Raw genomic sequence first — 16094 nt, 5'->3', positions numbered from 1 at the left:
TTAGTAAAAAACGTTTAACAGAGGATCGTTTTGGGTCTGCAAACCAATGAAGTTAAGAAAGTTGTTTACCAAGTACCCATTGACCATTGAGGATTGTTTGGTCTAAGGTTAATTTAAAGTGCTTAATTAATTATTGACATCTGTGAAGTAATGAAACTATCTATGACATTTTCTTTTTATTGCCAGAACACACTAAACAAGCTGTGCGGCTGTCACTTTTGTGACCATTGTCGTCAGCATTGTCGTCAGCATTGTCGTCAGCATTGTCGCCAGCATTGTCGTCAGCATTGTCGTCAGCATTGTCGTCAGCATTGTCATCAGCATTGTCGTCAGGATAGTCGTCAGCAAACTTCACCATCGAACCCATGAAAATGTTGAAATTATTTCTAGATATAAAATTTTACTTTAGCTCTCTGGATGCCGGCAGCGTAATCATTGAAATGTGTGTCATGAGTAGTAAATGCCATTTGCTAATCGTTTATGAGCCTCCTTCGTAAATTGAGATCGGAAACTGAAATGGGCATAGTGGTAATCACGCATGTGATGTTAGGCGCGAGATCTAATGACATCACGACGTTGGCTGCCTCTTGCGGAAATATCTTGGGTTGCTGAACTGAATGAGTCGAATGCAGACCTATCACTAAAACAGATTTGTATGGACTTCCTTCTGATAACCGTGTTACAAGAAGTTAATTGAACGATAGGAAGTCAGCTAGCTATATTCGTATAAATCGATTGATCTAAATAGGTGAAGCCATTAGATACCGGTTGTATACAAGCGTGTTTTGTTAAGGCGGATGACGGCACAAGCCAAACTAATCAATGGACTTTAAAAAGATGCGTTGAAATAAACATTATTTTCAGCCAGCCGATCTATTTATATAACTCAAGTGTCATGACGGCTTTTTGGATGAATTCTTGAAAAACTCAAACAATAGATGTGATTGCTGTCGTAACTTAAACATCTTTGAAATTGCATTCAACTCTCTGGTTGTAAGCTGAAACACCACCGTAGCTAAAAAGCCCAAGCTAGGTTGGTTGCCCACTCTTCTTCTCGTAAGCCTGCTTGATTGAGAATGCAGACGCAAGGCTAACGAACTACTACACATGCAACCCCTACATATGTAAACAACTTGTAACTTGTTAGGAGGTAGCTATTAGCGCACATGTGCAGGTATACTGTAATTGGTTCAATGAAACTATTTTCTAGTATAATGTTTGTTGGCAGGGGCATGCAAATCTCAACAAATCTTCATCAAGCATCTATTAACAAGCAACAAAATGCCTATGAATATGGAAATTCTGTGAAGTTTGCGTCATAGTCAGTGATAAAATATTTTTGCTGTTATGATAACAACTAGCAAGTAGCAGCAGGTACTTTGTTTTTGCCCGTCCATCGACTGTCATGGACTTCTGCTGAGGGTGCTATGATAGCAACTAGCAAGTAGCATCAGGTACTTTGTTTCTGCAGTCCATCGACTGTCGTCGACTTCTGCTGAGGGTGCTATGATAGCAACTTGAAAGTAGCAACAGGTACTTTGTTTCTATCTGTCAAATGACTGTCATCGACTTCTGCTGAAGGTCATTATTATATCAATTAATATTTTGAGGAAATATTCATTTTCCTACTAAATAGTCTGCACTGAACTACAATAGAATGTTAGGTACTTGAGTGTTTTAAACCCAAATGGATGTGGTTGTACAATTTAAACATAGCGGTTATATTGGTTGACTGGAGTTGTCATAAATGAAACCAGAAGGTCGTTGAGGAGATTCATAGAAAATTGTAATTATAATATTCAACGAACACAATGAACAATTATGAAAGGTTGTGTTCAAAATTAAATTAAAATTCAAATTGCAATCGGCCTGATAATCAGTTTGAAACCGTTTGTAATACAATGACAAAAGAGTCTTGATAGTGCCAGGGGCCAGATGGCAATTATGATGTCACTGAAAGGGTTTCATTGATTTTAAATTCTTTGAAATAGTCTATAACTTAACTGGTCTTCTGGGATATAGACACAAATTTAGGGTTATTAGACTATCATAGACATCTAGTCTAAATTGCTATTATAATCTTCAAGATAGTTCACAATTTTAACGTCAATGAATAACTAAAAACATATGATTGATGACTAAAAGAATTCACCTCCAGTAATCCATGCTGAATATTTTTGTTTAAACTTCCGATTTTATATTTGTTTGTGTGTAATGACTGAAAAATAATAATTATGCTCAATCTATGAATCACGATGAAAATGTCATTCCTTTATTCAGTGTAAGCCCACATGCAGTAATTGAGCATTCTCTATGAAACTAAATATTGTTATTATATGTATAATAAGACACAAGTTTTTATAAATTCATAAAACAAAAAGAAACTTAAAACTTAAATTTTTTAAAATTTATTTTATATTCAAAATACTGTGAAACAAATTAGCTATGAATGTCAAAGCAATAGAGTCCTTTGAAAGAGTTGTATTTAAACATACTAGCAATATTGCCATCTGTGGCCCTTTTCTGGCTGTCTCTGTCCCATTTTGGCTGTCTTTGGCCCTTTTTTGGCTGTCTCTGACTGTGTCTGGCCCTTTTTGGCCGTCTCTGGCTATCTCTGGTCAACTAACATGCCTGAATATGTTAGCACCATATAACATAGTTTAGGAAACGCATTTCAGCACCATATGACCAAAGCTACGAGTATTAATAAACTATGTAAAGAGGAGAGGTGCAAATATCTTCGACCATATGCCGTGTTCTCGCTTCACTCATTGTCATAAGCTGCCAAGTGCATTCTTTACATTGGACAAGAGATTTGAAGCGGTGATAGGCACTTACTGTCACCACTTGTTGGAAATTATGTAAATTGAGGTTAGATGAAGACAGAATGAGATGCGAAAGGCGTGCTTTGATTTTAGCCTAGTTTCTCTTGCTTAGCCTTCATTTATATATGTAACCTGTTCCAAAACTGGATATTTTATGAAGTTTATTGTTCTAATAGTAATAAGATATTCTAATGCTGTACTTAAAACAATAGAAGAGAGAAAAAAGCCTTCCATTAAAATATGATTTATCCAATAATTTTTTAAAAACTAGTTATATATGTTACCATCGTGATTTTTGTGAAACAATATTATTAGTAAAATGTTTAACTTGAACAATTTTGTTCACAAAAGACAACCAGGGTGGTAAACACAATTTAATTTTTGCTTTTGTTTTTGTATCATGGTCTAAGTCTAATTTGCTTTGAATGGCATTGACCAGTGTAAACAAAGTCGTCTATCTACAAACTTTGAAACAGAACAAAAATTTTTTATTGTTATATTTATATACATGGAAATGTACAAGTCAAGAGCATTCGTGTGCATCGTAAACAAACATACTTTTACCTTTCAAGTTTCAAGTTATTTTATAAAATAACTTGAAACTTGGGCAGTAAAAGCGCTTAAAACTTAGACAGTAAAACTTGGCTAAATAAACTTGGTATATATACCAAACTTATTTAGCATTTTCTACAAACAATAATGATCACTTATCATGATATCAAACACGCAGAATATTACTGTAATCTTGATGATGCTGACAGGAGGCAAAAACAAATATATTTTGTTTGTATTTTCATTTACATTTAACCCATAACGACACTCATAAAGACTTTTAACTCTAATATTGATTTACATGAGAATAAACGATTAAAAATTGTTATTCAAATAATTATGTAATTACTTTCAGTTTCTAGATATATATATATACCTCATATATATACAGTATGTATATATATGTATGTATGTACGTACATGTATACACATGCTGTTGTTATAAATAGTGTTTGAAAAAGTCCTTTTGTTTCCATCAGAACTATAACTGAGGGAGACCCAGTGGCAGAGAAGGCCTTGTTTGCCTTCTACGCTTAACCATAATATGTCATGTTGTGGGGTAAAACCTTGACACTTGAAAGGCGCATAACATTGGTCTTCCTTGGTGCTCGAGTCGTCTAGTGCACTAGTAATAATAACAACAATATGCATAAATGTGGTTAGGTTTAGTGACCCTGATCATGGCATTCTTATTCTGTTAGTCGTTCCTCTTTGTAGAAAAGATAACTCCAAACAGATCATTATGAGACGATTTTCTAGTTTAAACGAAAAAGACATAAGTTTTGTGTAAAATAATATATTCTGATGCAGCTTCTACACTACATGGTCTATCTTTCAATAGGAATATAAATTGAATTAACTCCATTAATTAATTTTAATTAATTATAATTAACTATGGACAAGTCATTAAATCTAATGCATGCCAGAGAAATATCGAACAAATTTGTAGATATTGGTCTTTATGACTGACACTAGCAATGATCATTTAAATACTATGTTACATTTCTAATGTTTTTGTGTGTATGTAGCCTATCTTCAAATAACTAACTTTTTCAATTTTTAAAACTATCTGAACAAGATTTGCGTTACGATTTTCTTTTGTTAACTTTGTGGTTAACTCTATGGCTGTTGCTGTACGATTTGCTTACTTGAGTTTGTTTGATGTTTAGTTACACCGCTAGACAGTGGTGATGTTTATTTGGCTTTTAACTTGCTTGTCTTGTCTTGTCATGGCTTTAAAAACCATATGCTTACGATGTGCGAGCTAGATCGCTGATGTTGACAGTTTTTAATGCAAAATCCATCATAAATACACATGATCATGTGATTTTGAGAGAAACTTTGCAGATGAAAAGGTGACAGCAGGTGGCGATTGAGGTGAATATTTTCTTAAGTCATCAATTTCTATTTAAATATCCTGACAAAAGGAATAACTGTACTATTTCTGTAGAGTTCATTAGCTTTCAAGTTTGATAAACCTTCTGAACACGGCAGACAAAGTCAAAAACCAGATTGCTGCTTGTGAGTTGTTTTTGAGTAACATTTTTGATATCGGCAAAATCTACAAAATGTATATACCGTACTTTTCGGACTATTAGCCGCTACTTTTTTCTGAAAATTTGAGCTATGCGGCTTATATAAGGGTGCGGCTATTCTGTGGCTTTTTCTTAGACCGCTAAGGCGCATTAACCAGAATCTCCGGTTAGTGCGCCTCTAGCGGTGAAAAAAAAAATGAAACAATGCCTAATGGTACTGTTCCGTTAAGCACTATAGGTTAAAAAGCATCGGTTAATACGAAACAGTGCCGTTAGGCACTATTCCGTTTTAAACAGCAAAGTGTCTGCCGCGTTAAAATGCACTGTCCTGAGTATGTTATGAGGCCTATGTATTGTTTTATTATCGTTTTTTGGAAAACAAAGCAGATGCGGCTTATATAGAGATGCGGTTTATAGTCCAAAAAGTATGGTAACTAAAAAGATATAATACACGTTATATATATAAATAAACCTATATAATACACAAAACATGCATGTATATAATACATATAATATAAATAAACATATAATATACAAATCTGTATTAATAAATCTCACATTGCCATTGTCTGTCTGTCTGTCTGTTTGTCTGTGTATCCAAATTTTTTGGCCAATTTAATGCAAACTTCAAGCATAGCTTATGCTCCATGCCTTTCGACAGGTCGCTAAAATATTTGGTTTCAAAACTAGACTTGACTGGTTCCTACCAGTCTCTTTCACGCCCAACCACAGGCTATTTGATTGAAAATGAAAGAATAATAGGCTATATTATGAATGAACCTACATAATGCATAATATGATTCCTTTTTAAAGTAAATGTTTCTGAGTTTATCTTAGAAAAGAATATATCTTTATCTTGGAAAAGTTTAACTCCAAAAACAACAAAGTACAAAAATCTTCAGGCACAGTTAAAAACAACCATGGACGTGCTTGTACTTGTCCAATGCTTCCAGCTTGAGTATTGTTATGATATGCAGTAATAGTATAATCACCTGCACTTGTACACTTACATAAAAACTTACTGTAAATTGTCTGGAACTGAAAGCGTTAATTTAAATCTCATCAGAGATGAAGAGAATAAAGATCTTTTCGAGAAAGTTTGTCTTTATTAGTAAAAAATATTGTTTTGTGAATACTATATTATAAAATGGTCATTCATTTAACATAACTAGTATTTAATTTAATATAACTAAAAAACTGATGAAAATATTTGTTATAAAATTCTTTTTTAAAAACACATGTGTAATTAGAATCAACTTCCGACTTGTCTAGAGTTTATTAAAAATACTGCCAAGCACATGCTAATTGTAACAAAATCAAAACATCTTTCACCGTAGGCTTATAAGAATATACGGCAAAAGTATATTTTTACCAAAAGATTCCACCATATATTTTTATTGTATGAAGGTTAATGGTAAGATTTTTATATTGTTTATACGGGTAAAATTTACAATAATCCCCCTACTAAAATACTCAGACCAACATTCTTTGTTGAACGATAACAGACTGTATCGAGACAAAACTGTAGAAATTAGTTTTTTGGGTAACAAATCTTTGTTTTTTCAGAAATATGAGCCGTTTTTATAGATTTACTACAAACTGGGGTTCAAAGCATAAAAAATCGTAATGTCTTGCAAATTAGTAAAGGAACTTCATAAATTTCTACTACAGATAAAAAAGATTTTGCCATCAATGTTTGGTGTTTGAGAAAAGAGGTTGCTGAGAAAGCAAAGTCGCCCAGAGCCGCATGTCAGGGCGAACATAAATTCCCAAATTTATGACATATTTATGTTTCCTAATATATGATTAGTTTCTGGTCGTTCTGTATAGGTTGAACTCATGCAAGGTTAAACAGGTACAGATGGACTCCAAAACACAAAGAAAGGCATTTGTTTTCCAGGCCTTAAATGTAGTTTCTATATTAGGGCACGCAATATTACAGCATGATTTTCTTCCTCAGAGGGCAGAAAAGAGTTAACATAGCTTTTAATTGGACACCAGTCCATTTTAGCAAACTTCCTCGCCTGCTAGTTGAGATCTCAAATCAAGTTTTAAGAAGTTGCCATACATTTCAAACTATTTCATCTATCAAATTAAGTGTGTATTTAAATGCATTGACAGTAGTGGCTAGATCACGTCTGATTGGATAATCATTTTTGAATTTCTCTAAAGCTGCTTTGTCACTAGCGACAGCTTTGGTCCATAGAAGATTTTTGACCATCAACACTTTCCATGCTTTCTCCGATTTTTTAGTAAAACATGACTTTTTTAAAACGCTGAATTTTAAGGATCTAATGGGAAGGAGAGATAATCACCCACTTGCATTGTTTGAGTGAACTCACCATATATCAATGCAGTAGTTGTTACTTTACATGCAACTAACAACTGTTGAAACTCATTTACTGATGATCTCTGAAGTATTCACCAGCAGCCTCTTATCTCAGAAAAATTGACAAGTTGAAACAGGTGATTTCTCCTATCTGAAATCATTTAACAGCTGCTTGTCACACTTGATATGAAAACATGCTGGTTTTCACACCTCTTACATATTTGCCGATTATATGATAGTACTCAGCGAGGCTGATAATATTGATGACGTTAGTCTAGGTCGCTGCTGACTTGAATCTGACGTAAAGTTGTAAGTTTTAGCATAACGCCATGAAGATAAGGCTTCACAAAAACTACACTAATTAAGAAATAGGGTTATTGTTGTATTATGTTAATAATACAGAAGTATTAATACTATCTGTTAATTGGTGAAATAAAAAACTCCGGATTTGATCAGCACAAGTACACACAGTAAACAATTATTTTAAAATTTGAGGTGATCCGACTGGCAGAATGTTTCAAGATTAAAATCGACAAAACTTGATCACAGTTAAAGAAAAGAAAGAAAAATATGTGTGAAATGCCTTCACTAGTTGTTATCATTACTATAGTTGATATTAGCTATTGCGTTCAAGTTGCTATTGCGTCTCTATTCTGTCAGTCTTTTTGCAACTATAGATGTCATCATCACACTTTTGTTTGATCTGAGTGTTATAACCGCGATCAATTTTAATCTCGAAACACCCTGGCAGTCGAATTACCTCAAACATCAGAAACAATCGCAAATGATAGAAAAATACCGACACTTTCCGATAAAATTTACGGAAATTTTGTGCAAGTTTTTTTTAACACATTTGCAATATGTTGGGACATGTGACCAATTTGAATTGCACACCTGTTGATGGGTGTCAATACCATGTTTGTACAATAGTCAGTTTCTGTTATTAAATATCTCCTTTCTGCACTGTTTATATTTATTTTCTTATGCCTTGAAAATTATGTATTACAGTGCAGTGTGTGCGGCAAAAAATTTACAAAGTTTATGGCCAAATAATCAATTTTCCCGACATACTAGAAACGGTGTGAAAATGATAAAAAATGTTCTGACAACTGTTAACTATGTGAGGAAATAACTTTTTTAGCTAAATTTTTTACTGCTGTTGACGTGCTCATCTAACTTGTAGTTTGCAAGAAGGTGGTTTGCTGAAATCTATCCAATAATTTGAAGGCTTTCATTCCCACTGCATAGCCAATAGCTTTCCCTGTCTTTTGGAACTCTGCTAGTCATTCTATCACAAGACCAGTTTAAATGTTCATGTATGGAGAGCAGACTATATAAATATTTGGTGTGCTGGCTATATAAATATTTGGTTACATTTGATGTAATGCGAATTCTTGGAGAAGAAGAGATAAAAATTTAGCATTTACTGTTAAGCTTTAAACCAAAACAAGGAACGAGAGGATTCAATAGTTAATTAGTTATGCAAACCATTTTCGGGGAGTACGGAGGGGAGGGGGGCGAGAGTTCCCCACTATGCTATGGAGTTGTAGTTACTTGGGCAATTACAGTCATACCTCGGCGTATAAACTTAATGCGTTTTGGGACTGTACGTTAATTTTTTCGTATCTCATGGCACTATATCCTATATAAAATATTAAGTACAAATTAATCTGTTAGCATAGTATGAAAAAACACCACAACAGGACACTACGGCAAAAAACATGTTTTCTGTTGTTGTACTTCATGCGCTACAGAAGTAACATAAATATTGATTTGTTATTATTTGCAATAAAATGTAACATCACTGTGTATACTACTTTATAGAGATTTTAATCTGTTTTCGGTTGGCCGCGTTTTGCCTCGAGTTCATTATAACTTTTAGCCAGCTATTTAAGAACTTTTTTCAAATTGATTCGGGGAGAAAGACTGAGCATTGCCGTTTTCGAAATGACCTCTCTCATATTTGGCCATATTGTGAGCATCGACAGCCAGCCCATATTTTCGTATCTTATTGATTACTTCAAGGAAGAAACTTGCTCAAAAGTCAGCTTGTATCTCAAGTTTCTCGCATGTTGGGGCACTCGTATATAGAAGTATGACTGTATTTTAATTCTGTCAAAAAATAATGACGGAAAGGGTTGGTTGAGAAGTTGAAAATGTGTGAAGGGTAGGTTGAGAAGGAAAAGTGAGAGATGATGAGGAAGAGAGATGGAATTACAAGCAAAAAAGAGAGATGGATATCTGTAATGACTGCAATACTTACTAGAATAACAAATAAACTGTGAAAGTAACAGGTGTCTTCCATCAGCTTTTGATAGGTATATAGTTTATCTCATGTAATCTCTGAGAAGCCACCATTAAAATTGAAAAACCGGTAAAAATGATCATCTACATAACATCTGTGTTACAAGATAACACAGGAGAGATCCTACACATGTCTAGTTAGTTTGCGATATATACGTGTTGCAGTTAGGGTGGTTCCTAAACCACCCTTTGTCTAATGTCAGCATAGCCAGTTGTGGCAAACTACGCTTAGTTTCGGTACAGCTAATTTAGTTGCTGCGGATATCAAAACTAAATTCTCTGAGACTAAAAGTGACATTTATCTTTCTAGATATTGTCAACTTATTGATAGAAAGTGATGAAACTGAGAGCAGTTTAAAAGTATGAACAGTTACCTCATAACACGTAGATAATATTACATGTACAGACAATTCCATATTTAAGAAACCATTTAGAATATTTAGTTGGTTTACCTGAAACAGCCAGCTTGTGCAAACCTTCACATTTAATTGGAAACAATTCAACAAATTTACTAAATTGTTCATTAGAAACAATGGATCACTAGTCTTAGCCTTGTCGCGACAAGCCTTTTATACCTAACTGACTGAACTCGGCATATACTGAAGTCAGCAGTCTTTGCTCTCCGAATATGATATCCGCGTCTCAAATGAAATATTGAAATACACTAAAAAATACTGAATGCGGCTACCATTTTCATTGACTAAACAAACTTGCCGACTTGCACGCTGACTTTCTTTCGCCTCTCCAGCCAATCACTGCTGTGTTCTTCATAGCCATCAGTGCTGTCGCATCTTTCTAGCATTAATCAGTTTACACTAAGATATCTTTTCTGTGTTTTTAATAGGGAAATATTTTTAAACGAAACTAAAAAGTTGTCACATAGTAATTTAACTTTGCCTAAACATGTCAATCTAGTCATGGCTTGAAATGACTGTTCTATCCTCCTCCAATGCACAAGTTCACAACTCACATGTCTTGACACTCGTGGGCAAGTGCTTTATAGGATTAGCATGATGATTGGCTGAACATCAGGGCCTTAGGAAATCAGCCTGCGCTGACATTCAGTGGGGGTATGCAGTACAGGCAACTACTGTGGCCGCTGACTCCGTGTCTCTACTGCTGGTCTCTACTGCGGGTATCCACATACCCACCCTTGTAATCATTGTTTTAAAACATACAATGAAGCTTTGTATAAAATATTCTCGGAAGGATTCTGAAGAATTCTTCTCACTGTGTGTTCTAGACTGCTTTCATGTAAGAAATTACTCATGGCCTTTATAACAAGGATATAAAGTAGAACTGCGCACTTTGCCACTTCACTAGAACTCTATGGAGCTCTGTTTAACAGCGAACAGGCACTTTGGAGAGTGTTCTCATACGAGTTTTAAAATGAGCAGCATGGTGAGCTCTTTCATGGCAATGTTCTGATTATTCTTAAGTATTTATATAACATGTCTGTCTGTTAGTCCGTGTAAACATATCCATATTTTCGGGTCGGTTTCATCCAAACTTCACACGCATGAGCTCCGTGCTTTCCGCCAGGTTGCTAAAATATTTAGTTTCAAAACCGCATCTGGTTCCTAAATAACCTGCCTCTTAAACATCTACTTGCAGGCAATCTTATTGAAAATGAACAAATCTTGAGGAATGTCAGGTTTACTGCTAGTTTAGGTACAAAGGTGCCATCTTACACTCTCTAACACACATCGTTGCTAGGAGTTGAAAGACTCGTGTATTTATAAACCTTGAGTTGACAATCTGCTTTCTTTGTTGACGATTCATGTAGCTGTCATAACCGATGCCAAAAAATTGTTTTTGTTTTCTTTTCTTTGCCATTGTATTCGATGCACTCTATCAGACTCGCTCATGTGAAGTAAGTGCAAAGGTGGAGAAAGTAGATATAAAAAACAAGAATAACAAAGTCTGGGGGGAACCGCAAAAACTTATTTGCCGCCAAATTGTCGCTCTTTTTGGACTAGCAACAAGGAAATGCGATTACTTGTCGGAACTACATTGGTTCAATAAAAAAGTTGTTTGCACTCAAATTCAATTTACCGGAAGTTTCCGCCATCCTTTTTTTGTTTGTATCCGACTATGAACTCTTTTGATAAAATTAGTGTTTAATCACTGGCATAGTTTTTATTACATATAAAATACAATCTTATAAATTTCAGATGAATTATTTTAACCAAAATGGCATAAAAGCAATTCACTAGATTGCAAACGTCTTAAAAAGCAAGCTGTGCAATCCTAAAACAAGAGTTGTCTTCCCTATTTAAGATCGCTTTTATTTGCGATGTCAAATTTATGCACATGAATTAGAAATTCTGACAAATACTAATTACACATTTAAAAGGCTGAACTCTGTGAATAAGTAGTTATATTCTATTATCATGATTTCGTCTCACTGTTACTTATGACAATGTAGCGTATAGAGAGGGAAGCCTGCTGGCAGGTGTCATCATTATGTTTACAAAATAAGCCAGCCAGATCAAAATGTAAGCGTATGCACAAAGTTTAGTTACGTTTTGTGAAAATTAAGGTGGTAAACAAGAAATTGTTTCGTATTATTATCATGATATTTGATTTGCAGTGCGTTCACTTGAGAAATAGTGCACCCAAGTTGTGGTGGTATAGAGAGGATAGTAACTCTATGAAGCATGTCTCCATGTGAAGCCATATTCACTGTTTTAATCAGCAAGTTTGCGGCATTTACAAGATGGAAATGTCCAAAACTCGCCTGTCGAGTGAATTTTGTTACTCGCAAAGTTTTATCGAATATTTCATGCTTGCAAAAGATAGAACCGATGCTTGTGAATGATGCGCAAAAAAACTCCACGCAAACTATTCCACTTTAAGCATATTTTACTCTTCATTCATTCCTATTTCGATATAACGAGACAGGAGTGCGCCGCTGTGACCTCTGGCCTAAATTCTATATTTTTCTAACAAAACACCCAAATCGGTCCACAACATGTGAGTGTACACTGAAACACTTATTGCAATGTAACTAAGTGTGCGCACAACTCCAAGTCTGCATCGTTTGCAAAATGGAATCATAGTGATTGTGGACATCTCCAAGCCGATATGCTGTTTTATGTTATCGCTGACTTCAGACTGATAAAAAAGTTTTAGAAAAGTCTGGCAGCTTTGCTTTCTCTAAGCATCAAAAAATTTTCTAGCATTCAACTCTGATTTTAATCAGAGACAAACAAGTTATAAACATGTTTAGACTTTTCGAAAGTTATTTGGAGTAGCAAGGATGTGTGAAACCTAAACAAGCCAAATTGTTTGACAAGCATGAAGTATGAAAGTTGGGTGCTAAACATTCCTGTTCCTTACACACCTCGTGTGGCAATGGAAACACCATGAAATACCAAAATAAAACTTTTTTGCTACTATCTTTCGATTAATGTGCTCATGGCTATTGTCGCACAGTTAGAAAAACTTAAAACTTGGTGTTTATGCGAGCAAATAATTTAATGACATCAGCAGAAATGTGCATAAATAACAAATAGGTACTTTTTTAAAAAGCAGCATTTGGGAAACATGTTTGAAAGTGCAGGTTTCTCACCTACTTCTAGTGAGTTGTGTCAAGGACATAGAATTAATAGGTGTTAGTGGTTGACACTTAGATTGTTTTTATCCTAATAACGTAGCGTAGTGCTGATATATTCACTACTTCTCTCAGCAACTGGCAACTCTTTCCGCTATGACTACAGCTGACAATGGCAAGTGTTCAACGACAAAATTACTATATAAACTCGAGAGTGGTCCACTAGTGGTGCCCCTTTAAAGGGAAGGAACCACTAGTGGTGCCCCTCTAAAGGAAAGGGGCCACTAGTGGTGCCCCTCTAAAGGAAAGGGGCCACTAGTGGTGCCCCTCTAAAGGAAAGGGGCCACTAGTGGTGCCCCTCTAAAGGAAAGGGGCCACTAGTGGTGCCCCTCTAAAGGAAAGGGGCCACTAGTGGTGCCCTTCTAAAGGCAGGGGTAGGGGCGGCGTATGAGAAAAGCTCAGCTTGAAAACTTTCTTTTAACAAGACACGATCAATAGTTTGCCCAAGTTGACTCATTCCCAAACATGTGTGTAACAATAATAATTCTCTCTATAGCAGCTGTTAATGGCAGCACTTACTCTAGACCTAGTATAATAGTCACCATTGTCTTTCTATGATATCATCAGCCCAGCACACTATAGCTGTAATTGTTGAATGCTTGAATTGTACCATCCATCAGTCATTTTTCGTGGTGGTTTGCTATTACTGAGCACACTTCTCCAACTTTTAAAGGGTTTTTAAATTATATTGTCACTTCAATAGATTTATTATAACAAAAAATTAAATTATCTTTAAAATGAGCTAGTTGGACTTGAGCAAGAATCACAAAAAAAAATTTCATGACTTTTCACAAACCAACAAAGACATCGATGCATGTGGCCACTTCTTTTCCTTTTGCTCGACCCTTGCACCCCTCCCCTACTTCGTGTATCAATGCTCTACAGTTTCTATAACAAAACATGGCCATCTACAGCCAGTCAAATCATACAGAGCTGGCAACTCAATGATAGCTATGTGATTGTTATGATGACATCACTACCAGCACAGGCAGCCTATAAAAACAAACATTATTGCACAGCTTCTTACTGCTGCTGCCTGCTTGTCAACATTTTATGGCTTTTATAGCCAAAAATAAAATTGACATTTTGTTGGTTGTTGCCCATTCGCTGAATATGCTTTGCATTCCTCAAGTTCACTGGGTTGACAGGGCACATGGCCTATATAGAGTGTCCGATGAGGTATTGATCACAATAACAGTATTATTTAGCTTTGATGTTAGTGGAGTTTAGTTAAACAAAGCATTTCATAACATAAAATTGAGCGGCTGAAACATCATGTATGATTAGAAATACTAGTGTACTACATACTGCAAGGCCATAGATATGTCATAAATTCTACACACACAAATAGCTCTACATTCTGATTGGTTGATTTCTTACCATGGTTTGTGCTTGTAGTACATGAAGTTGAGCAACGTTTTGGTAAAATATTGTATTATTATTTTCTGCTAATTGGCATATTAGCCAAGTTAGCATCGAACATACTTTTTCTATTTTAAAAGTTGCTGAAAACCAATGTTTTTTGAGTTGAACATAAATCATTGATTTTGATGGTGCATGAATTAGGTCAAGGCATTTGATTGGTCAAAATGACATGATTATTTAGAAGGGTATCCAAGAAACTCAAACATAGACTGAGTTCATCTTCATGCTTTTTCTTGCTAGTTTTGCAAGAATAAAGGTGCCTTCACTTAGGACTTACCAACATGCGCTTCATGCATAGGTATAATAAAAAAAGTACTAATAACTATGAAAATACTAATAGCAAAAATAATAGTATTAATAATAATAAAAATAACAATAATAATAAAGTATTAATAATAATTATTATTTTTATAATAACAATAAAAACAATTAAAAATACTAATAATATTAACTGTTTCATAACTTTCTTTCAGGTTATCCGGCTCGGGAACATTTTAAAAGCTTTATACTCCAATTGGCCATAATGAAAGAAGACATCACAGGCTTAGCAAATGCTTAGCAAGTTCGACGGAATATATTTGGTGCAAACCATTCTCGGAGAGAACACAATCTAATGGCTGAGGTTACTGCCACAGCCCCGTGTGCCCTCTTCCTACTAGTCATATATATTCAAGGTGCTCACTTCTCACACATAGACATCAAATCTACCCACCTAACCAGTATACATCACACGAGTTCCAACTATCGACATCATTTGCAGCCACGCAATAGAGAGGACTCGCGTTTGGCTAGCATTCTCATTCCTAACTATGACAATAAACTTGAAACACACAGACTGTATGAATCTCATAAAGTAAAAGATCGTTATAGGCGACAGACGGTGTCCGAAAATGTAAGCATTTCTATTGACAATCGCCGGCATGACCGCCTGGCCAATGGTCAGCACCGACTCTTTCAAGAGCTGATGGACAAACGATCGGCACTAAACTCAACCAGAAATGGAACTGCTACGATTTATATGGAGCCGAATCTGTTGCCACGCTACGGTAAGTCAGCTTTAGGTCAGCGGCTCTCTAAAATAATTACATTGCTGATCTACCAATTTCTCCAACTATATAGTCATACTCCTAAAAATAAACTTACACAAAACTTTTAGATAATATGAACAAAAATTATCGGTATTTTTCTATTATTTGCGATTGTTTTTGAGTTTTGAGGGGATCTGATAGCCAGGATGTTTTAAGATCAAAATCAATAAAACTTAATTGCGATTAAACGCGATTAATCGTGTTAAACGCTCAGATTAAGTGGAAGTGCCATGACGATGGCTATAATTGCAAAGAGACCAACAGAATAAATAAGCGTAACATTTCAACTTGACCACAATAGCCGATTTCAACTATAGCGACGATAACATCTAGTGACGTATTTCTCTTCTGAGCGTTTTAATCATGATCAAGTTTTATTAGTTTTAATCTTGATAGATCCTGGTAGTCAGATCACCTCAA

At 35.2% G+C, this 16094-nt stretch overlaps 1 protein-coding gene across 3 annotated transcripts in view; it reads left to right on the top strand.

The window, feature by feature from the left end:
• Nucleotides 1-16094, top strand: part of LOC137408603 (uncharacterized) — a 65466-nt gene that overhangs the window by 34806 nt on the left and 14566 nt on the right. For all 3 annotated transcript variants that reach the window (XM_068095186.1, XM_068095184.1, XM_068095183.1), the window contains one exon: nt 15060-15632. In XM_068095186.1, the coding sequence (XP_067951287.1) occupies nt 15200-15632 (433 nt within the window). In that variant the 5' untranslated portion in view covers nt 15060-15199. The remainder of the gene's footprint in view (nt 1-15059; nt 15633-16094) is intronic.

Source organism: Watersipora subatra, chromosome 11, assembly GCF_963576615.1.
Source record: "Watersipora subatra chromosome 11, tzWatSuba1.1, whole genome shotgun sequence".
In the NCBI taxonomy this organism is placed as follows: Eukaryota; Metazoa; Bryozoa; class Gymnolaemata; order Cheilostomatida; family Watersiporidae; genus Watersipora; species Watersipora subatra.
Note: the sequence above shows the minus strand (reverse complement) of the source record. Positions and strands in the feature narration are given on the sequence as shown.